This window comes from Echeneis naucrates, chromosome 10, assembly GCF_900963305.1.
Source record: "Echeneis naucrates chromosome 10, fEcheNa1.1, whole genome shotgun sequence".
Lineage (NCBI taxonomy): Eukaryota > Metazoa > Chordata > Actinopteri > Carangiformes > Echeneidae > Echeneis > Echeneis naucrates.
Window position 1 is genome coordinate 6,448,234 of NC_042520.1, and position 22,978 is coordinate 6,471,211.

Consider the following 22,978-nt stretch of genomic DNA (forward strand, 5'->3'; position numbering starts at 1 on the left):
TGAAATTTCCCTGGTTGATTTTTCCTGGATGCTCAGTTGTACATCAAATAACTTGAACTTCTCTTTGTTGAAGTAAATCTCATTACCAAAGTGTGTTGAGTAGTTCCTTTAGGTCTTAAAATAATCGCTTATAAAACACACATCTTCCTGAACATAACCTTCTCTTATGACCCGTCTTTCCTCTGTCCATCCTCTTCTTTATACTCCAGATGTGTTCATGGTCTGTGTACACCGAAGGGGCAGTCATACACTTGCCAGTGTAGTGAAGGCTACCAGGGTCAGTATTGTGATAGACGACAGGAGCCTCCCGCCTGCAGGGGGCATCGCTGTGGGCAGGGGGAGTGTCGGGTGTCGGATGTTGGAGAGCCAGTCTGCCACTGTCAGCCTGGCTACACCGGGCCCACCTGTGATACAGGTAAGACACCAAACCAGGAGAGAAATGATCATAGGTCAGGATATGGCACACAAGCATACATCTCATTTGTCCCCTTCCTTCTCAACCAATGTCCAGAGCTGACGTGTCAAGGAGAGATGGTAAGGGAGCAGCTGAAGCGCCACCACCCCATGAGAACATGCACATCCACCAGCAAAATTCCCCGCATGGATTGTCCGCGATCCTGCCAGGCGACAGCACCCTCTGGTGTTTGCTGTGGGGTCACCAAGACCAGGAGGAGGAAAGTGGTTTTCCGCTGTACTGATGGCACCTCGTACTCCGAGGAGATGGAAACTGCTCTGGAATGTGGCTGCCTCAAGTGCCCATTGTAACAGCACCGCAGTTTCTTTCTTTGTTTTTGCGACACCCACCGCTGCCATTTTGTGAATTCTACATGTCTGTAGAGGGATTTTTTCCACGTTGATGAGCACCATCAATATGTGATTTCTTTTTTTCTCCACATCCAGTTTGACCGCTGCCAATTTGCTGCCAAGAGAAACCACAAACAAAAACAAAAAAGGGACATGTGTGTGTTTTTGACAGAGAGAAAATATATTGTAAGATATAAGTGAGAAAAACATAGAACTTATTTTTATTATGGATTTTTTTTTTCTAAAAGATGATAAAAGGACTGATGAGTTGTTTTTTAATGTTGATTATATAATGTGTTACATAGTATAAAAATGTTATTTTGTACCTTGTAAGAAGAAAAAGTAGACCACAAAATAGATTAACATTGCTTAAAAGTATATGAATTTATATGTATGTATAAATCTATATAAATATATACCTTAACCCAATGAATTTTATATTTTCTAAGTGTATTTGCATGATGTTAACGTGAGTGCTGATGTGTGGGAGGCTTTGGACACTGAGTAAAGAGGGCTGAGGAGAAGAGCTCTGTTGATTCCACACAAAGGAAAAAGTGGCAGTCTTTTGTTGCCCTCTCTCTTGGAGGCTGAAGGGGAACTGTATGTGCCTAGCTAACCTGCTTCACTATATAATGGACATCATCCTCACATGTGAGTTTGTTTGGTTTTTTTATTTTTGTTTTGTTTTTTGTTCATTTTTTTGACAAAACATGAAAGACTCTTTCCAGAGAGAGATGAATTGTTTTAAAGTTGTGTTATTCTGTAGTTTGCTGTTGCACACCAGACTTGGAGCCACATGAGGTTTGACATGAAAGACGTCGTTAGCTATTCATTCGGAGTCCATCGCAAATCAGGATTTCCCATTCACATCAACAATAGTGTAATGCTTTAAACTCAGCATCATGTTGAGTCTATCAGCTACTGAGATTAAATTTTTCAGAAACTTTTTTTTTTTTTTAAACATAGAGTAACTGAACACCAGGCTGAAAACATTAAACATTTCAAGTTTGCATCACTGCGTGATCAGAAGTTAGCTAACCAAACCCAACAGTGACATCACACGGTGTGTCAGTACATTAACAATGTGAGGAGTTTAACCACTGGAGTCAACTGTTTTGAATCATGCCATTACACCAAAGTGAACTCTATTTGCCTTAACCAGTAAGTACATCCAATGGCAGAAAATCTTAATTTATACAAGTTGAAGTGCCTTGTACTTATTTTGACACCCAAAACTGGTGCTGTAATATTGTCAGTGGCTTCTCCTGAAAAATGCTTTATTACGTACAGCAGCTGACACCCGTCTTCGTGTCAACACAGTCAAAATTCAATAGAAATGCCAAAATAAATAAAGCAGTTTGTCCAAAAATGATAGAGGCTTTGAGGATGCCGCAGTCCTCTAGCTATGAGCTATATTTTTGTAGGATGGATAGCCTCAATACAATTTTTTTAAATTGCAGCATCAACAAAGATCCCCTCATGCCCCCAAAATGTCCTGTGTTGTATTATGCAGGTTTTCGCGGAGGCCTTAAATAAGAATCTTACTGTTGCTCGCCAAAAGACAGAGTGCTCCAGTCTGCACAGCAAACCTCCACAGCGATTATTAGAGTAATTGGTTGCCTGCTACGTCAATCCAATTCTGTAACTTTGTCACACCGTAGAATGAGATTTGGACCAAGGTACCGCTGATCAGCTGAGAAGAACTCCAACATCAGTTTGGTTTTTAACTTCCCATAAATGACTTACATATTTACAAGCGTAGCAAAATACTAAAATGTAACTACTACTGTATTGTTTATTTTATGCATAGTTGCTTTGTTTACAACAGGTGCAAAGTATTGTCAGACTTAAACAGTTAATTTACAGCTCTGTTATTCTGGGTTTGAGACATATCAGTATTACCCTTGTTTATTAATGTCAGTTTTCTACACACTCTGTTTCTTCCATACAATCCCTCATTTCTTTTCTGCATACTTTTCATTCCTCTCCCTGCTCTGCGCTGCCATTCTTCCCCATTTCGGCCGGGATGATGCCTCTATTTCTGCAGAAATAAACATTCACCATCTCTGCCTGTTGCTTCTTTCTGATTTTTTTTTTTTTTTTTTTTTTTTTTAAAGCTTTTGCCTCATTGTCCTTTCCATTTCTCACCTCTTGTTTCCCTGCCTCAAAATTTCATTGTGACCAGGATAAAAACATTCATGTTTCAGTTATTGACCATAAATTTTATGTGAAGGCAGTCATTTCCATTTTCCAAGTCCTAGATTAAATAAAAATATGAATATGCAAGTGATAATTGATAGTTATGTTGAATGTTAAAATTAAACTACCATTGAAACTACACTTCTTCTCTTTGTCTGAGTTCTTGATAAATTCATGCTTGACTGTAAATATTCATTTGTGTAATTTGCCCCATCGGTTTGGATCGACTAGCTGGTTCTTGGCCAAATTCATATGTTTTTGTCTCTTTGTTGTTTGTTTCTTTAGTTTTCTTGTTCATGTGGAACAATCTTTGTGATTAATTGTTAGACTTTACTATAAATAACAGTCATCACAGTCATTATATAAACATTTATTTGAAAACATATTGATCCTAATTTATCTTTGAATGACTCCCTGCACTAATTACAAGACATGCAAAATCTCCTTTTTATTAATACTGTCAATATAATGTGTTTTTGGTGAATAATAGAAAAGTGCGTGCTTTGGAAAAAAAATGGAGTGTCACTTTAATTTTCTGAAATACAAAAGGCGATGCAATTTCACAAAAAATTTAAATTAAAACAACAGTAGCCTGTGAGGGTGATGGAGTAGCATCCTGCTCACCTGCTGCGGTTGTAGGTAGTGATGTAATCTTTTGAATGACTCAGGAGTAACAAGTCGTCTCAGTGGGTGAGTCGTTCTTTTTCTCTAGTCTCTGGAGGGACCAGTCTGTGGAAGGGTCCGGTATCGTTTCTAGTCCCTGGGAGGCAGAAGTGGACACAACTTCAGTACAAAACTTCACTACTTGAGTAAAAGTACAGTTACTCTGTCAAATATCACTGCAATACAAGTAAAAGTAGCTTCGTCAAAATATGACTGAAGTAAAAGTACAAAAGTATTTGCTTAAAAAATTACTTATAGTATAAGTATAAAATAATACCTCAGGAAATACAGGAAAGGAAAGTATATTTACTGTCATAATACAACACACTGATGTGATTCTGCTACAGACATGTTTATAGCTCAAAAATACCTTCAGTTAAAGAGGCCCTACAAGAACCGGTCTGTGGAGGGGTCCGGTCCAGTCCAGAGGTCTCCAGCTCCGGTCCTGGAGGGGTCCGTTCCGGTCCAGTCCAGAGGTCTCCAGCTCCGGTCCTGGAGGGGTTTGGTCCAGTTCAGAGGTCTCCAGCTCTGGTCCTGGAGGGGTCCGTTCCAGTCCAGTCTAGAGGTCTCCAGCTCTGGTCCTGGAGGGGTTTGGTCCAGTCAGAGATCTCCAGCTCCGGTCCTGGAGGGATCCGGTCCAGTCAGAGGTCTCCAGCTCCGGACCTGGAGGGGTTTGGTCCAGTCAGAGATCTCCAGCTCCGGTCCTGGAGGGATCCGGTCCAGTCCAGAGGTCTCCAGCTCTGGTCCTGGAGGGGTCCGGTCCAGTCAGAGGTCTCCAGCTCCGGTCGTGGAGGGGTCCGTTCCGGTCCAGTCCAGAGGTCTCCAGCTCTGGTCCTGGAGGGATCCGGTCCAGTCCAGAGGTCTCCAGCTCTGGTCCTGGAGGGGTCAGGTCCAGTCAGAGGTCTCAAGCTCCGGTCGTGGAGGGGTCCGTTCCGGTCCAGTCCAGAGGTCTCCAGCTCTGGTCCTGGAGGGGTTTGGTCCAGTCAGAGGTCTCCAGCTCCGGTCCTGGAGGGATCTGGTCCAGTCAGAGGTCTCCAGCTCCGGTCCTGGAGGATCACAGTCCTGCATGTTTTAGATGTTTCCTGCTCCAACACTCCTGATTCAAAGGATCAGTTTGTCTGTTCAGGAGTCACTCATTTGAGTCAGGAAACATCCAGGACCGGGTTTGGAGACCTCTGGACTGGTCCAGTCTCTGGAGGGGTTCGGTCTCAGGGGGGCACTGGACTGGTCTCTCGTCTGTAAAAAACATATTTTATATGGACACAACAAACACAGTCAAAAACTCTGGGGGGTCTCTGCTGGTTGTGTTGTGTGTTACCTGTATTGCTGTCTCTGCTGTTCACCTTGGGTGTGCTCCACGTCTAGTTCCTCCTCTGCCTCCTTTTATGATCGTACTTCTTGTCATAGATTCAGGATGACGACAAAAGTGGAGGTGAGAATTAGTGAGTTAGAGTCGCGGCTCCGCACTTTAGCTAGCTCAGCTTATGCTAATGTAGCTAGCTGTAAAGCTAAGTCTCGTCGACGCTGGTAACCATGGTAACTAGCAGTCCGGGCTGAACACATGGACCGGCTTTATTCAAACATCACACTGACTATAAAGCTTACAGCGGCTACAGCTGGAGTTACTTCTCACACCGTTCACCGGAGAGAGAGACAAACAAAACAAAACAAATCAACACAACATGGCTACGTCACACATTACCCAGAAGGCCACCTGCTTAAAGGGGAATGCTCAGCAGTAATTGGTTAATTGGTTATGAGTAATGGACTGGGATAATACAAGATACGGCGCCCCCCAGGACCAGACCGGACCGGACCGGACCGGACAGGACAGGACAGGACAGGACAGGACAGGACAGGACAGGACAGGACAGGACAGAAAAGAAAACAGGACCGGACAGAAAACAGGACCAAGACAGGACCAAGACAGGACCAAGACAGGACCAAGACTCACTGAGATGACCTGTTTACGGAGGAAAAGGGACGGAATTTAATATACTTTAAATGTAAAAAAATATATATATGGTCCTGTTGCAGTGCTTCATGAATTTATTTTACCCATCAAAGTCAGTGGACGGGGACAAACGGGTCTGCTGTCTTTAAATTATGGAATAATTTTTCCCGACCTTCTTATTGAGGGGCCACCAGAAAACTGGTAGATCAGCAACCTCCATCTGTATTTTTCATTTACATCCCAGTTCAATATTATAAATATGATAGATATCTATTTTATTTATCCTGAGAGAAGTTCACTTACATGCAGCATTCACACAATAAGACAATAAGACATACAGGGACTGCCTCACCTTCACACTGCAGTGTGCTTTACTTCAAACACAACAGACACACACCTTTTTGTACAGATTAGATGATGAAAGGTTTACAAACACAAAGCAGGCTCAGTGATGGAGAACTACAGTGAAATGTATGTTGATTCTTGTGTTTGTGGCACATGAGAGCAGCAGCAGCACAGATGGTCACAGCTCCGGGATAAACTCTGACTGCTGGTCAGTTTGTTGGTTTATTTTTCCTGAAGCTTCTGCCACATTGTGACAGTCCAAAGTTAGTGTTGGTGTTAGTGGACCTTCTTTTAAAGTGTTTATCGGTGGAGCTAAGAGGAGTAGCTGCTGCTGAGGTGGATAAACAGATGTAAGTAAACAATCACATTACTTCATCCATGTCCGTTTATTCTACCAATTTGTTGAATGTGTGAATAACTTTGAGTCAAATTGATTGAAAAGGTTTAAGTTTTAGTGTTGACCGCACTTCTTCATCTCACTGAGCAGCCAGCAGTGCGGTTTTGTGTCGAATCGGTTGTGGATTTGTGGGAACTGTCGGTCTTAATCAATTCAAGAGACTTTTTTTTTTTTTTAACCTGTTAACTTTTCACTCGATGGATAATTTGTGAGCTGCTTGTTAAAAGTTAAAAGTTAAAAGTGTTTTAAAAGTTTGACGGACTTTTTCGCCTGTTAGCGAACCGTTAGCTAACGGTTGGCCACCTGCTAGGTAACTGTTAGCTAACGGCTAGCTACCTGCTAGGTAACTGTTAGTTAACGGCTAGCTACCTGCTAGGTAACTGTTTGCTAACGGCTAGCCACCTGCTAGGTAACTGTTTGCTAACGGCTAGCCACCTGCTAGGTAACTGTTTGCTAACGGCTAGCCACCTGCTAGGTAACTGTTAGCTAACGGCTAGCTACCTGCTAGGTAACTGTTAGCTAACGGCTAGCCACCTGCTAGGTAACTGTTGCTAACGGCTAGCCACCTGCTAGGTAACTGTTTGCTAACGGCTAGCTACCTGCTAGGTAACTGTTTGCTAACGGCTAGCTACCTGCTAGGTAACTGTTAGCTAACGGCTAGCCACCTGTCGGCTCGCCGGTAGCTCCGTTATGGAGCAGCAGCGGACACAGAGCGCAGAGAGGGACGGGCTGAATGTGATCAGTGGCATTAAGTCAGACATTAGCGACGCACCTGTGTTTGGAGACAGCTTTTCAGGCACCCCGCCGCTCGCTAACGGGATTAGCCATTGCAGAGTCATGCGGGTCAATTAGAGGGACTGCTGCTGAGGAGTTAACCGGTTCACTGCTGATTAATGCCGTTTTTGTCTGTAAAACGATGGATCCAAACTCTTAATAGGAACCAAGTTGCAGGCCATTTAAGATTATTATTGTGTTAACAAACCAGTGAGTGCATCATGGATATCCATTAAAAGGTGAACAGTAATAAAGGATGAGCCAGAGTTCATGTTTGGTTTTTGTCTGAGGGCTTATTCATGTGAAAGAAGGAAACCAACCTATGAAAGATTCACCGGTCAGCGCTTTGCTCTGTTGTCTCTGAAAATAGCAAATAAATCCTTTTTGTTTTTGCAGTAGAAAAGAGGAAGCCACATTTCTTCTTTGAGGTTTGCATGCGTTTGTAGGAGCTCATGATGATATGAGCAGGTACTCAGTCTGTTTGTATTTTGTGGTTGGGGTTTGTCTTTGCAGCTGTTAACACACACATAAGGTGTAAAAGCTGCAAAGAATTTCAAAATCAAATGAATAAAAGGTGGTAGTCAGCAGGTCTGACCTGTACACAGCAGATTCTAAAGCAATCTGCCAGGTAGTTGTTGAGATATGTTAACTAAAAGACAAACCTTGCTGGTGCTCTTCTGTATGTCTGTTGAAATGTCCCATCCTGCTACAATACGTTCAAAAATTGACATATCTGTGAGAACATGACTGTTAATAGGTGTACTAGAGTGATGCACGCAAGACGTATCTCAAAAATCAAAACCCACTGTAAGGAGACAAATGCATTCATCTGAGTCAATGAAAGGAGAGTGAATCAGGGAGAGAGAGGGAAAACAGCTAGAAGCCTCCGATGCTTTGTCATTGTTGTCTTAAAGAGAAAGCAAAGTCTGCAAAATGCCAGTACTGTGGTTCTAAACAAACCAAGAAAGTTATAATCCAATTCACAGCTGTCCTGTGCACTATGAGAAAGACATTGGTCATAGTGATAACTGATTTGTGTACTTTGGTTGTGTTGTTAAAGAATAACTCACAATTCACATGTGTGTCTCTGCTATAGTGTCAATAGTTACTCAGTGGTGTTTCACCTGTAACACCAGATAGTTTTTGTCCTTAGAGTTAAATTTTTTTTTTTACCAGAGTAATTATTTCTGATATTCTTTCGTTTGAGAGAAAATGATTGACTTGGTATGTGAGAAATAACTTCAAGTATTTCTTCACAACCACAAAGAATCCTGTTTGTCCTATAAACTACTAAAACTACTAATCAGAAGAAAATCTTATTTTGTATGTAAGATTATTCTGTTCATTATTTTTAAAATGTTCATATGAGTGTTTGTTTTAAATCTTTTTAGCTGCACAACTCTTTGAAAGGGAGTTAGACAAGAGCCTGACAAACATGCAGATCCAGATGCTGCCCTCAAACAACCACTGACCTAACAGCAAGACTAATACTCAGAAGTGACATTCACTGTGTTCCACAGGATGTTGGTTAAGAAGTGCAAACTGACAATAGCCGGTAGCTGGAGGTGGTGGGCCAGGTGGTTAAGTATATTTACTCATGAAACTAGTCTTCAAAAAAAACAACAACAATAAAAGAGAAAACAACTTCTGGACAACAAGCAAGTTGAAGCAAAGCAACACTTTTTTTTTTTTTTTTTTACATTTCTCATGTTTGACTGGCTTTATTATTGGGGTGGCATGTTTACTTTTCATTTGTTGAAAAGTATGTAGTATGTTAAATAGCCTGTCTACGTCATGGAACATGAACTTTCAGATGAACTGCCACAACACAAAGACCACTTTAAATGATGCTGACAAATTTGTCCATGGGTGTGAGGGTGTAAACAGGTTAAATGATAACATGAAAGTGTGGATTCAGCATTATACCACCAAACATATGCTTTCCATGAAAGGATGTGTCTATTAAAAAAAAAAAAAAAAAAAAAAAAAAAAAAAGTATAACTTTTTGTCTAGTGTTGCAACAGCTAGTACACACAGACAGAAGAAAGTAACAGAGTTACACAATAGTGCAAAATCCCTTAATGTTTTATCTGGTTTATTCTAACTACTTTGTTTCACAGCAAGGATTTGCAGCAGAAACTGACATTCTCAACGATTAAGTTTTAACAATTACCATTAATTTTAACATGCTTCTAATACTGTATACTGGTATTGACGGTGGTAGTGACTATGTTTGTGATCTAGATTGTTTTGATGTACTTTTGCAAAGTATCTAAAACTTTGCTGCTTATGCAGCCATGTGCAAATTTGGCCTTGCTCTGATTATATCCGTTGCCAAACAAACTCTGTTAATGCCTTGTTGCAAAATGTTCCCAGAACAGTAGCTGTTGGACAAGCAAATCAAAGTTCAAAATCAGTTCTATAAATGACTTGACCACTTCACAGAAACTGGTCATTGGTCCCCTTTCCTGATACAGGGGCATTTTTGTTGTTGTTGTTGTTAGTATTTGAGAAAGTAAATAGTTTTAATTGATTCATTCATTCATTTACAAATTATTCATTGATTGTTGAGTCTGCCCAGCTGAAAGGAATAAACAAAAGTAAAGAAGAAAAAAGAACAGGTAAGACTTTAGTTTCAAACCTAAATAGTTAGTTTTTAGTTTTAGTATATTACAGGATGTTTGTCATAACAAAAAGATCACTATACATTATCTGTTGCTAGAGTATCAGTGTTGTTATATTGCTGTGAAAAAGATTATGTTTTTAATCCATGCCTGAGATATTAAGATTTGAAAGAAAATTGGTTTTGGGCGTTGGAAGCTCAGTAGAGTTCACTTTGAAAAATGTTGTGATAACACAAGTCTGATTAAGCTGCAACAATCAGAAATTATTTAGTTTCAGAAATGTTTGCAAAAAAGTAAAGTTGATTTATAATATGAACAATAATCTATTGGTCCACAGAAAAAATATAGTTTTGCATGATGAAAATGATAATTAAAAGTTTTGCATACTCGTCTCTGATGTTGCAATAAGTTCTCTAACAACATTTATCTCATGTCTTCACCAGGGAAACATGAGGCTCTCATTTGCATGTTTGCTGCTGTTTTCTGCCAGTGTGCTCTCTCAGGATGTCACAGAACGCTACAGAAAGTTTCTTACGCATCATGTCAATGAGCAGATGATTGTTAACAGGTGTGATGATGTGATTCGAAGTCGAGGTATCTCAAAAACCGACCCTCCCAATGAGTGCAAGGAGACCAATACGTTCATCCGAGCCAACAAAAGGCACGTCAGAGCCATCTGTGAACGTGCAGGAGTAACTGACGGTGAGATGACCACAAGTAACCAACCCTTTGACATCGTCATTTGTACACTGAGAAACCAGGGTGGCAGGCAACCTCGCTGTCAGTACCGTGGCCAAGCTCGCACCAGAAGAATTGCAATTAAATGTGAAAATGGTTTCCCTGTACACTTTCACAGAGACATTTTTCACCTTGAGAACTAGTAAAACAGGAGTTGTTCACTTCAATATCATTGTAAATCAAATACCGTTGGTACCTTACAGTAGGTTTTGGTGGTGGTGACTCAAAAAAAAAAGCCCCCAAACGATTCATAATGGATATTATACAATTTTTCTGTGTGTATAAAAGCTCTGATAAAGCCAATCTATGCCCACTGACACACTTGTGCCTCATTACTTCTTTGTGTGTGTGTGTCTCTCATTATTCTAGTCCACTATTGTGACATTTTTATATTTTCCAAGAATGCAAAAAGCAAATAATATCAGACCTCGAAGTATAAACAGCTAGGGAGGAGTTACATTTGCTGAAAGTAGGTTGTGGTATATCAGCCAGGATGCTCAGCTTTAGTGCATGCAGAAAAAATTAGTCAAGGGTTGAACTGGGCATCATGGGCTGTGGTCACATGGTTTGGGGGTTTGAGGGTGTTAAAGTGTGATTGAGGGGAATTTTCACAACAAGGAACAAACTATAAATGATTTGTATTTTGAAGACTCTTCATTGCTGTCGAGCAGTGCAACACAGGTAAGTGAAACTTTTCTGACCTGTTACGGTTTACACAGTTGTTACAATAAATGACAAAATAACAAATGCTTATTTTTTGCAGAATGAACTAATAAGAAGAAAAAAGGAAGTCACATTTCTTTGGTGAGGTCTGCATATAGTTCTGCAAGCACATGGTGAACAGACATACTCAGAGCTTATTTCTATGTAGGCACGGGGTTGTTTGCAGCTGTTACCACCCATAAAAGCATATGGGTGGTAAAATCTATAAGATTCATTCATCTTCTACTGCTTCTCTTTTTTTTCAGGCTGCGGGGGATGCTGGAAAATGTATATAATTTTGCAAGATGATAATTAGAAGTTTTGCATACTTGTCTCTAATGTTGCAATAAATTCTCTACCAACATTTATCACGTCTTCACCAGGGAAACATGAGGCTCTTGTTTGCATGTTTGCTGCTGCTTTCTGCCAGTGTGGTTTCTTGGAATGTCGAAGAACGCTACAAAAAGTTTCTAAAACAACATGTCGATGGGCAGATTAGCGTTAAGAAGTGTGATTATGTGATACAAAGTCGGGGTATCACAAAAACCAACCGCACCACCAAACTGAAAACCAATGAGTGCAAGGAGACCAATACCTTCATCCGAGACAACAAGAAGCACGTCAAGGCCATCTGTGAACATGCAGGGGAGCCAGACGGTGAGATGACCAGAAGCCGCAAACCCTTTTCCATTGTCATCTGTAAACTGAAGAACCATGGTGCCAGGCAACCTCGCTGTCACTACCGTGGCCAAGATCGCAAGAAAAAAATTGTAATTAAATGTGAAGGAGGTTTCCCTGTGCATCTTGAACGTGACATTGATCAAATTGACAACTGGTACTAGTTGATACTAGTTGCTTGCGTCAATATTGTAAATAGAATACTTTTGTAATCTTACAGTTGTGTGGTGACAACCATAAAAAGGATATAATACCAAAAGCTCTGATAAAGCCGATCTATGCCCACTGACACAGTTGTACCTCATTATTTCTTTGCGTGTGTTCCCTTTATATCCATACATACTTTCTCAGCCTTGCCCCAGCATCAGTCTTTACGCCAACTATTCACTGTATTTGTCCGACCTGTTTCCTTCCTCTGTTCTTTGAAACAAAACCCCATCATGGTGTGGACTGAAAGATTGTTTTTGAAAGTACATTTTTAATTCTACTTGATTGGTTCTCTGTTATCTCCTCTGTTGTCTAGACCTTGAACTATGACACTTTTAAATATATTATTAGTGAATTAAGTAGGGCAGATTCTAATGAAAAACAATGTGCTTTTAAAAAGATAAACTCCTTTGGTTTTCTTAAATAAATGGACCGTACATAGCTGGGGTTTGTTTTGGGTTATATATATATATATATATATATATATATATATATATATATATATATATATATATATATATATGTGTGTGTATATATATATCTCAAAACAACAATGACAAACAAACTTCGATGAATGTCAAATAAGAAAATGTATATTGAATTTGTGTTATCATAGCTCTTAAGTATTCTACTTAGGTTATGTAGTACAAATGTAATAAAGTTTATATAAGCTTCCTTCACTGAATCTGCCAGAAGATGGCAGCAGATACTACTTATACTTAATATGGGCGATTCAAAGTTGTTGTTGCTGTTTTTTTGGGCTTGTTGTTTAAAGTGTGGTTGCCTATTTGGGCTTGCTTTACTCCGTGCATCAACCTCTTGGTTCTCCACAACCACAATAAAGCTTTTACCATAAAGGTTTTGTCAGTCCACAAACTGTGCGCCGGGACTGAGCTTCCACTGAAAAACACGAAACAACTAAAAACCCAAAACACCATCAACAACAACAACAACAACAAAAAAACCCAACTCCACAGATTTTCCATTTATGAGGCTTACGGACATCAGTTTGACTGTCTTAAAACAAAAAGAGCCAAGGCAAACAAGTGAGCTGAAGATAGCCACTTACATTTAGAGCTGTCGATCATCTCAGTGAACTAACTGTGTTCCTCGACTGATAAAGACGTCAAAATGCTAAAACCAGTAACCAGAGTAATGCTGCAACTCACCCATGCATGTTCAAAGACCTGATGAGTTACTGGGGGGGTGCCCAGTAATACTTTGTAATACATGAAAGATATTTACTGTTTTCTAACAAGTGAGATTATTAAATTGCTTCACACTATGTTGTAGGTTTAGATCACTGGTTGGTTGAGAAGTTAAGTCGCTTTTTTTGGGCTTGTCATTAGAGCTGGTTGCTTGTTTTTCTCACAAGATCTGGAAAACTGATTTTTACTGAATCAGCAAACCATCTGCTTGTCACCAGAGGGTGGCAGCAGTGAGGGGGGGGGGGTAATGGTGGTGGGGTGGGGGTTATCAATGTGTAACAAAAAGGAGGCATACATATCTGAGGGTAGAGCTATTATAAGAGCCACATATCTACAGAGGAGACATGATAACATGCCAACTGTATAGGTCTTGTTTTCATTTAGTTCAAATAGGAAAGGAGTAGTTTTGTTGCTCATACAACACAAATGCTCCTCCAGCTAGCGTGGTCTCTCCTGTAGTCCATGGACAGTTTGCATCAGGATTGTTTTGTGCAAGTAACCATTGTTTTATTTTAAACAGATTATCGGTGCTAAACTTATGTATTCATGTTTTGGGTGTTGAGATGAATTTGCCCCCCTGTCCCCCCTCCAGGTTTTCTCTTCTTGTACTTTCTTGGCTTTCAGTGTAGCTGAGAGCCAAAAAGCTGTAATGTGATGAGTGTGGAAAGATGATAAGACAATGATTAAAGTCTACTTTGAGTATGCTTTTGTGTTTTAACTGTGGTAAACCCCACCTGCTGCTATTGAAATCTCCACAACAGTGGCACCCAGCCAAAATGATAAGACACCATTGAGACGGCTCTGAAAGTGTTCCCTCCCACTTCGTTGTAACCTCCCATTTGATACAATTACATCAGAATTTATTGCCTGACAGTGCAGTCTAAATGAGCTGCTGTCCCACATAGATCAACCAGAAAATGCTGATTTTATTTTGTATCATACTCGTGTTCACAAGTGGACGTAAGTACGATATTCTTCTGTCAAGATGACCTAATTACATTCAATTTGTTGTGTATAAATGTATACACAATCTTTTTGACATGTGTCCGATTTTTTTCTCAGGATGTAGAGAGGATCGGGACATTTTGCAAAAACATGTTTCTGTTGGAGCAGATGTCACTCTAACCTGTAACTACCACAATAATATGAGTAACCCAGGAAGCTTATATTGGATCAGACATGTTCCTGGAAACTTGCCTGAAGTCTTGGGAGCTACTTACACTTTTGGTGGTTTAAACATTAATAACACTCCTCGATTCATAGCCACAATAGGTTCAGGCACATATGTCCTTCGTATTTCCAACACACAGCTGAGTGATACTGCATTTTACTACTGTGAGATCGTTTTGGAGCTGCAAAAAACATATGGGAATTTTACTTTTCTTAGAGTCACAGGTGAGTAGAAGAATATTAATTTCTCACTGTTCATTAATCAAATAAAAGAGGTCAGCCTTTGCAGACAAAAATATGTTTTTAATAGGACGTGTTTCCAGTTTAGTGTCATACATTTTGCCGTGAAGTTTACAACTTGTGAAAATGACTAAATCTTTTTTTTTTTCCTCTCATTTCCCAGAACCAGAAGCAACAATCACTGCTGTCACTCAGGAACCTCCATATGATCTGGTTCGTCCAGGAGACTCAGTGACTTTCCAGTGTTTAGTGCTCTCTGACTCTGAGAAGGGAGCTTGTTCAGAAGATCACCATGTGTACTGGCTGAGAGTCAGCTCAGCAGAATCCCATCCTGCTATCATACATGTTAATGCAAACGCTGGTGATCGATCCGAAGAGAGTCCCGAGGCTCAACCTCTTCAGAAATGTCTCTATAGTTTCTTCAAGAACAACATCAGCTCCTCTGATGCTGGGACTTATTACTGTGCTGTGGTCACATGTGGAGAAATTATCTTTGGAAATGGGACTAAACTGGAAATCGAAGGTAACCGCTTAATAGCCATCTGTCTTTTTTTTTTTTTTTTTTAATAACTTAAATCTTAAATAAATGTAACATAGAATGTATGTATGTCTTTAAAAAGAGGTGGCCATACAGTTTAATGATATTTGATTACAGTTCACTGATTTTTGTAGTTTGTTCCTTTTTTAGCAACCAACATGTCATCGTTTCTGCTTTCTGCTGCTTTGGCTCTAAGTTTAATCATTATAGCCTTCCTGATTTACATCATCAAGAAAAACAACTTTAATTGTTTCAGTGGTAATGAAAAAACCTCCCTTAATCAATCTTCAATTCATTTTCATTTTAATTATCTTTGTGGTTACACCTTCACTAATTGTTTGTGTTTTTTCATGCAATAATCCAGATTCCGCTGCTGCTGTTCAAACAAATGCTGCATCAGCCAACCTAAGTCATGTGGTAAGTAAATACAAATATATGATTTGTTTGTGTGTTTGTTTCATTTGATCTCAGTGGTGTCATTATCTTTATCCTTCTTCTACAGGCAGATGAAGACACACTGATTTATTCTGTGGCAAAGTTTACAGAGAAACCTGGCCGGCATTTAAGGAGAGGTGCGAATGTAGTTGATGAAAAGAGCCTTTACACCGATGTGGCTTTTAAGAGGGAAAGGAATACAAAGATAAATGGTGGAGATTTGAATTGATGCTAATTTAATACTTATTTGATACATCATGTGTGGATATCAGAGATTTATGTTGTTTAACATCACTATATATGCGTTACGGCAAATGCCGTCCCTCAAGTGACAAAATATCACACGTCAACCCGATCTTAATTTGTTTAAGTAATTTAAAGTTGATGATATGCCCATAGATGGCTTTTTATAAATACAGAAATATCAGCTTTGAAGACTAAAAATAGCTTTGTGTAGTTGTGTTGACATTATCTTCGGATAAATAATTCAGAGGGCATGTTTTTGTAGAATGCATAAATGTACATATGCAATAGCAACTTCATGATCAAAAATTCCTTTTGTTCAGGAAGATTTCAGCACCATTTTTTGTCTGCCATTGTGGATTGGTTATCATTAGTGGCAATTCTTCAACAAATCAATTATGAAAACACAATTAGAAATGATTGCAAACATCAACCTTTTCCTGTAACCAATTTCAAGCAGCTAATTTTCTGTTACCAAGAGCCACATAATCAACCTATTATACTCCAGCCATCATAAGAAATAAGCATACGTTGAGGATGGGTCTGTGTGGCTTGAAGGAGAGGGGAGGGTTTGTGTTTGACACATGCAGCCTTTTCCTCTGAATGTGAGTTGAAACATAAGATTTTTCATTTCCCCTCATCATACTCTGATAAAAACCTGTTTTGTAAAGTATGATTTGATTAATAAAGTTCTTGGCCAGCTATTCGGAGCTTCTTTTATTAACTGCACACGATTTTTAATGATACAACACAATGAAGAATAATTTGTTCTTGAGTTTTGTTTTTAGTTTTGTTTTCATTTTAGCCATACCAGCAGTGTGGCTCGAGGATGGCTCTAGGGTGTGCTCTTGGGCAGTCCGTCGAGCCACCCCTTTGAGTCTCTCAAAAAGTAATTGATGGATTACAATGAAACAGCTTGCATTATTGCCACAATAGCTGTTGTTTGTTAGGTACTTAGCAGAAGCTATTAATACATTTTATCATAGTAGTATATGAGTAATGGACAACACATCTGTGGCAAGTCTGCATTTTGTTTGCTTTTAAACTTGTCTACCACTGAATCTATTGTCAGTCACTGTTGACCCAAAATCATCTTTAACACTCATGATATTTGCTTCCTGCAATCAGCCAAAAGAAGCTGAATCGTAGGTGGGAGACGTGAAAAACCCTTATTTTGTTAAAGACCACCTTCCGAGTAATTACCTTTCGGTGTGGCTGTCCTCCTTACAAACAAAACCACAGCACCTCATAGACACAAACTTACTTAACAAGTGTCAGAGGAAACACACTTTTGAATCTGCTCTTGTTAACAAAGGAGAAGCATTAGACTGTGGCACAGGAGACAACGTCAGCATGATTATTTTATGGATTGCTCTTCTTCTCCATCAAGGATGTAAGTCAAGCTCCTTTTACTATACAGTGTTTGGAAAAACATTTTTCTGGTTCATTGAATGTTCTTGTTTTTACCTACCATGTTTAGCAGGTAATGTGTTGAATAAGTTATGTAATAAATTACAGCTTTGTTTTTGTTGTCATAAAAAGCTAATGATTCTTTTGTTTATATATAATTCAGATGCTCTGATCTCAGTGGCCACAGTACACCTCGGTGAACCTGTGACCTTCAAATGTGCGCTACCTTCATCAGAACACAGCAATACACGAGTGAAGTGGTACAAACAGAGCTTTGGTGATACCCTCAGATTAATTACTTCACTGATGAAAGGTACCATTAATCCTACGTTTGAAGAAGGCTTTCCTCATTCACGATTTCATGTAGACCATACCGCCACCACAAGCGCTCTAACTATTCACAGCACAGTCCGGGAAGATGAGGCACTGTATCACTGTGCTGTCACCACATGGCACATGGATCAGTGGAACGGCACGTATTTGTCTCTCAAAGGTACATCTACAAATATCTTTTCATTAGGAATATGAGCCTTCCCTTTTTCCCATTTTTATTTTATTTTTATTTGATATTCAAAATCTGCTCAGAAAATTGCACCCTCTAACAACCTCTCACTTTTTCCATTCTCTTGTATTTGAAAGAAAACTCTAGCAGGATGTCGGGCTACACTGTTGTTCAGTTGCCGGCAGTATCGGATGAAGTTCACCCAGGAGAGTCAGTGACTCTTCGATGCTTAGTTCTCTCTGGCTTGGAGAAATCCTCCTGTGCAGATGACCAGGATGTCCACTGGTTTGGAGTCACTTCCGATAACTTTTTGCCAAACGTGCTTTATTCGAACAGGAAAAAAACAGATCAATGTGACAAACAATCTGTTTCACCTTCTACGAAGAGCTGCATTTACAAATTCTCCATGAACCTCAGCTCCTCTGATGCTGGGATCTACTACTGTGCTGTGGTCTCATGTGGAGAGATTTTATTTGGAAATGGAACAAAAGTGGACATTGGAGGTATCTCTACCCTTCATGTGATTATAAAGTTGTAAATATCCGTATTCCACGCTGTTCGATATTACTCATTCATTCAGGACTTGATGGCCTTTTGGCTTCATCATTTATTCAAATGGAAGTGTTTTCGATGCCTTTTGTATACTTTTATGTATATATAATTATGTTGGTTCAAATTATGTCTGTATAGCAGGTATTTGAAATAAGAGAAGTCAGAAGATAGATGTTTATGAAGATAATCAGGGAATCTGCATATTAAAGTCAAATGCATTTCTCTGGTATTATGGTTTCGTCCACTTGAACTAATAACCCTTTCATCATATGTAACTTTTAATGTTTCAGGAAACAAATGGTGGTCCTTTGATGCTTTATGGAAGGACAGCATGAGTCCGTTTCTGCTGGTTGCTGTATCATCAGCATGTCTGATGGTTATCGCCTTCCTGATTTATGTCATCAAGAAAAGCATGTGGGACCATGCCAATGGTAAAATGACTCACCAAACTGACATACCATTCAGCCGATGTCACATAATTATGACGTCTATCTATTCATGCTTATTATTTAAATTGCAGATGCTGTTTCCCTTCAAGAAGATATTGAAAACATGAATTTAATGGTAAAATGAACCTCTTAGTTATTGCGTTTTACTTAACTTTACTGAACTTTTAAGTTATTAAAAGCTATTGTGCATTGTGATAGTTCTCATCTAATCTTTCACAATCCCTTTCCTCAGAGAGATGAGGACAAGTGGGTGTACTCAACGGCTGTCTTTACCATGATGAAACCTGGGAACAGTGGGACAAGAGGTACAAACGCACATGACGGGGAGAAAACCTACGCTGCTATCAAGGCCTTTGGGTTCGAATAGTCAGTCAAATGGACTTACTGAAATAAGTAAGTACCATGAGTGAAAGGGAGCGGTATTGCAGAACTGTGGTGTTGCCTCTTATTAGTGCATCAGTTTTACCAAGATGTACCGAATGAACTGACAGCTCAGTGTATCCTGTGCCTTCGTTTATTGTGTTTTGTCTTTTGTTTAAAATGAGTTGGGATTCAGTCAGATTGCTGTTCTTCTTTCTAATTAAATTGGGCACAACAGTGGGTGAAACATTTATGCTGCTGTCTCATGAACGCACACCTGTCTTTGTGTAAATCACACATGACCTATGACCTTTTGACATTTCAGTTTTGATTTCACCACACTGCATAGTAAATTGCATGCTCCACTTTTATTGTGTCCTCTTATTTTGTATATAATATTTTTTATATATTTGCTTGTATATTTTGGGTAATTGGAAATATGATGGGTCAAAATTAACGTGTAACTGAACTATTGTTTCCTTTGTTAACAGAGTGTTTAGAGTGGGTTTCAGAAATGTGTAGATACGACTTAGTACTTCAGCTAAAGGAAATGACCTTTTCATATCTATGTTTCAAAAAACAGGATGCCCCTATACTCAGCCTGTGAGCAAGCTGTACAGCTGATGCTGCCTTTCACCGACTGCTGATGTTACGGTTAGCTACGGTTGTTACGTTTGTTCATCCATAATACTTTTGACAGTTCTGCACCAAATTTTATTCCTTTACTGACCACAAGGTGTCTCCACTATTAAAAATCAATGTCAATATCTGTGTTCTTCTATTTATATAATTTTTTTCTTCTTCTTTTATATTCTTGTAAAGTTTGCGTGCTAACACGTTAGTGCAGTTTGGACCCTGTCCTTACTCTGTGAGACTGTAGTGTAGTCTGAAGACATAAGGCTTCATGCTGGGCGTATTGTAGTATTTTGTATTGTAATAACAACAAAAGCCTTCAAAAACACACTAAGATCAATTCCTCAGCTATGTTTAAAGAAACAATATATCAAGGTTGGCCTCATTGAGTATACGATATAACATTGCAGCCCCACAGGTGTCAGTTGTTTTTTTGTTTTTCTTGTTTTTCTTAATAAGTAATGATGCAGTATGCATAATCATAAATGTTGAATGCTGTTGTTGACATGCCTCTGCATTTTGGACTTTTTCTACTAGAGATCATTTGCAGAAACGTCTCACCTGACAGCTCTGCAAATACATTTCGACCAGACAGACCAAGAAAAACCAAACAAAAGACAGAAGGACTGATTCTATTTCTACTTGTTTTTTCACCTTCAGTTTGTTTTCATCAACAGTTACAAGGGGAAGCGTTTAGAGTCTTTTCTGTATCTTGGTGGTCGACGGTTAAATGGATGTCTTTTAACCACAATGCCCCTGATGTTTGTTTCATGTCATGCCTCCTCTCTCACATATCATTTCCTGTATGTCTCATCGCTTCTTTAGTCTACAAACTCCAACATAGCAAAAGCATGTATGTGCCAGCAATCTGCCGATGGTGGCGGGCAGCTGAAGACCTGACAAAAGCATTACTGCATGGTGTTTTACTGGTTATTTTCAACCTCTAATGGAGTTGAAAGACTCATTCTAGTTTAAAATAGCCTGCATTGGGTTTTATGGCCATCCCTAAAATTTGCTTAAAGAAGAGATTGATAGACACGCCCCAAAACTGGTCTTGAGTAACTATCCACCACAACATGCTGCACTTGTAGATAAAGAGAAGCAGAAAACTTTTTAATATCATTGGTGCATTTGACTTTTATTTATTTATTTATTTTTTGCAACATAAAAAAAAAAAAAAAACTGTCAAAAATTTGAGCTCATCAACCCAGCCGCTTTTGTCTTTGAGCTCTTAAAGCCAGTTTACACTGAAAACAACAGAAAAGCCACATGCAGCAGCTACCCTCACACACACAGGCTGCGGTGGGCTAGGTCTCTACCTTTGACCAACCACTGAAGTTGCTTACTCAGAACAGACCTGACGACAGTGTTCAACAGGATGTGTAGTGAGGTTACAGATACGGGAAACGCTTCAAGGGCTAGCTAAGAACTTCATTTTAACCAGGTGCTGTACTGGTATAATGATCACAGAGCTACACTCTGAAATTTAATTGGCTTTTTAGGAAGTCAGTGGATCTACAAAAGCCAGAGTACAGGCAGGCTTCATCTGCAGTTTGTATTTATATGGAAAATAATCCTCACCTGAACAAATTATCTTAGAAATAACAGTTGCTGTTTATACATGAACGAGGGAGGAAGTCAGGTGATGGAAATAACCACTGCTTCTTTTAATCATTACCTTTCTAACAATGATGTGTTTGTGACAAAAAAAAAGGTCCTTGAAATTTTTCAGACCAAGAATGAGTGATAGAATAAAGGATTTAAAAGGTTTCCAAACAACTGGGGTTGAGCTCACGGTGCACCATACATTGCACTACAAATTACCATGTATCGTGATATTATTGTGATCTGTACTTTCTCCCTCTGCCCTGTGGTCATGTCATGTGCTTCTGAGAACTAAAGATACTGTATGTTGTTTGAAGTGCACACACTTGGTTGAAGAGTGTGTGAAAACCATGCAGAGCATACCAGACCTACAACGTCACAGAACTAATTCTAAGAAGACAGTTTGCATATTTCTATTTTCATGCCAAGCAATAATGATAGAGGGCAGAAGTTAGAGAACTGGCAGCAGTGCATTTACATTTATTGGTTGGCACGTCTGCTTGCAAAGTTTCCTTCGGAGTTGTGCGTTAAAAGAAGTCGAACTGGACGTGGGAGGATTAAAGTTTTAGCAAAACATGTCACAAATGATCATCAGTGGACCAGTGAGTGTTAGCACGCCTCCGTCTCAGTCAACAGAAACCACCAAAGCAAAAAAAGGTCCAGCGAAAAGCAAGTGGAAACACTCACTGGCTGACGATGTTAGAAGGAAGTGTCGATGTGAACTTTGTGCTATTACACAAAGGGAACAGTAAGTTTGCATCATGTTAGAGCATTGTCATAATAACTACTGTCCCACTTTGTGTTGAAGTCCAACGTTTGTTACTTATACTATGTTATATGGTAATAACTGTGAAAATGGGTGAGCAATGACATGAAACAACTTCGAAGCTTATTTGAAACATATTCACCCCCAGCCATTCTCTATTTTCCATCGTTTGTTTGTCAGAGGTCACTGTGGAGAGACGCATACACCAGAAAACACAGGGGAGGTAGTTTCACTTCTGGTATATTGGACCGCAAATTGGTGTTAGCAGGAAGGAAGGCCTACTTATTGTGCAAGTGGTTTTGCTTTAATTCAAATAAAATTTAACTCTATCCACCGTAAAAACACAAAACTGAAACTGAATATTGCACCAACCATCATCTTTGTTCCAAAAGCTTCATCGACCTCTGTCCATTAAACATTTAATGTCAGATGAATGGGAAACTCTAGCATTGCTGATGGGAACGGGAACTTTCCCTGGCTTGGACCAATGGCAGTCCTTGGACTGGTGGGTTGGCTGGATGGCCGTTGAATCAATGTCAACTGGCCGATGAGTTTCATTTGATCCAGAGCTGGATAAAAATGATTAGCCAAGCACAAAAACAAAACTTCAGACAGGCATGCAAATGAGGGGGGTATGAAACAACGAGTCAGTGAGGGTGGGGTTGTGACTGATCAGATGCCTCTGCTGTTGCTGTTTATCAGGGGGAGGACGGTGTGACGGTACAGCAAACCAACACAGCGAGAGGCCCGTCAGATCACTGACGTTGGTCCAACCCACTTTT

The 22,978-nt window shown here is 39.6% G+C and overlaps 4 protein-coding genes across 5 annotated transcripts in view; all 4 read left to right on the forward strand.

Moving 5' to 3' along the window:
- slit3 (slit homolog 3 (Drosophila)) overlaps positions 1–3,217 on the forward strand; it is a 214,489-nt gene extending 211,272 nt beyond the window's left edge. The window contains exons 37-38 of the mRNA XM_029511904.1: positions 210–415; positions 512–3,217. Coding sequence (XP_029367764.1) covers positions 210–415; positions 512–765 — 460 coding nt within the window. The 3' untranslated portion in view covers positions 766–3,217. The remainder of the gene's footprint in view (positions 1–209; positions 416–511) is intronic.
- An 8,044-nt stretch (positions 3,218–11,261) lies between these two features.
- On the forward strand, positions 11,262–12,167 carry LOC115050183 (ribonuclease-like 3). Its single transcript, XM_029512958.1, has 3 exons — positions 11,262–11,302; positions 11,467–11,488; positions 11,584–12,167. The coding sequence occupies exons 2-3, from the start codon at positions 11,477–11,479 to the stop codon at positions 12,040–12,042; spliced, it is 471 nt and encodes a 156-aa protein (XP_029368818.1). The 5' UTR covers positions 11,262–11,302; positions 11,467–11,476; the 3' UTR covers positions 12,043–12,167.
- Positions 12,168–14,210: 2,043 nt separating this feature from the next.
- On the forward strand, positions 14,211–15,905 carry LOC115050383 (uncharacterized). Its single transcript, XM_029513228.1, has 6 exons — positions 14,211–14,253; positions 14,356–14,688; positions 14,867–15,226; positions 15,392–15,499; positions 15,606–15,658; positions 15,744–15,905. The coding sequence occupies exons 1-6, from the start codon at positions 14,211–14,213 to the stop codon at positions 15,903–15,905; spliced, it is 1,059 nt and encodes a 352-aa protein (XP_029369088.1).
- A 1,286-nt stretch (positions 15,906–17,191) lies between these two features.
- Positions 17,192–20,096, forward strand: LOC115050188 (uncharacterized). 2 transcript variants are annotated; one of them, XM_029512978.1, is made up of 7 exons: positions 17,192–17,312; positions 17,493–17,822; positions 17,969–18,334; positions 18,674–18,814; positions 18,904–18,947; positions 19,065–19,225; positions 19,776–20,096. In XM_029512978.1, the coding sequence occupies exons 1-6, from the start codon at positions 17,273–17,275 to the stop codon at positions 19,197–19,199; spliced, it is 1,056 nt and encodes a 351-aa protein (XP_029368838.1). In that variant the 5' UTR covers positions 17,192–17,272; the 3' UTR covers positions 19,200–19,225; positions 19,776–20,096. The 2 variants fall into 2 exon arrangements, with proteins under 2 accessions (XP_029368838.1, XP_029368837.1); XM_029512977.1 differs by having other exon boundaries at positions 19,065–20,096.
- Positions 20,097–22,978: the final 2,882 nt, after the last annotated feature.

Coding starts and splice junctions, on each gene's coding strand:
- LOC115050383 (XM_029513228.1), top strand. CDS start 14,211: ATGCTGATTTTATTTTGTATCATACTCGTGTTCACAAGTGGAC. Junction 14,254..14,355: donor ACTCGTGTTCACAAGTGGAC/GTAAGTACGATA, acceptor TTTTTTTCTCAG/GATGTAGAGAGGATCGGGAC. Junction 15,659..15,743: donor CAGCCAACCTAAGTCATGTG/GTAAGTAAATAC, acceptor CTTCTTCTACAG/GCAGATGAAGACACACTGAT.
- LOC115050188 (XM_029512977.1), top strand. CDS start 17,273: ATGATTATTTTATGGATTGCTCTTCTTCTCCATCAAGGAT. Junction 17,313..17,492: donor TCTTCTTCTCCATCAAGGAT/GTAAGTCAAGCT, acceptor TATATAATTCAG/ATGCTCTGATCTCAGTGGCC. Junction 18,815..18,903: donor CATGTGGGACCATGCCAATG/GTAAAATGACTC, acceptor TTTAAATTGCAG/ATGCTGTTTCCCTTCAAGAA.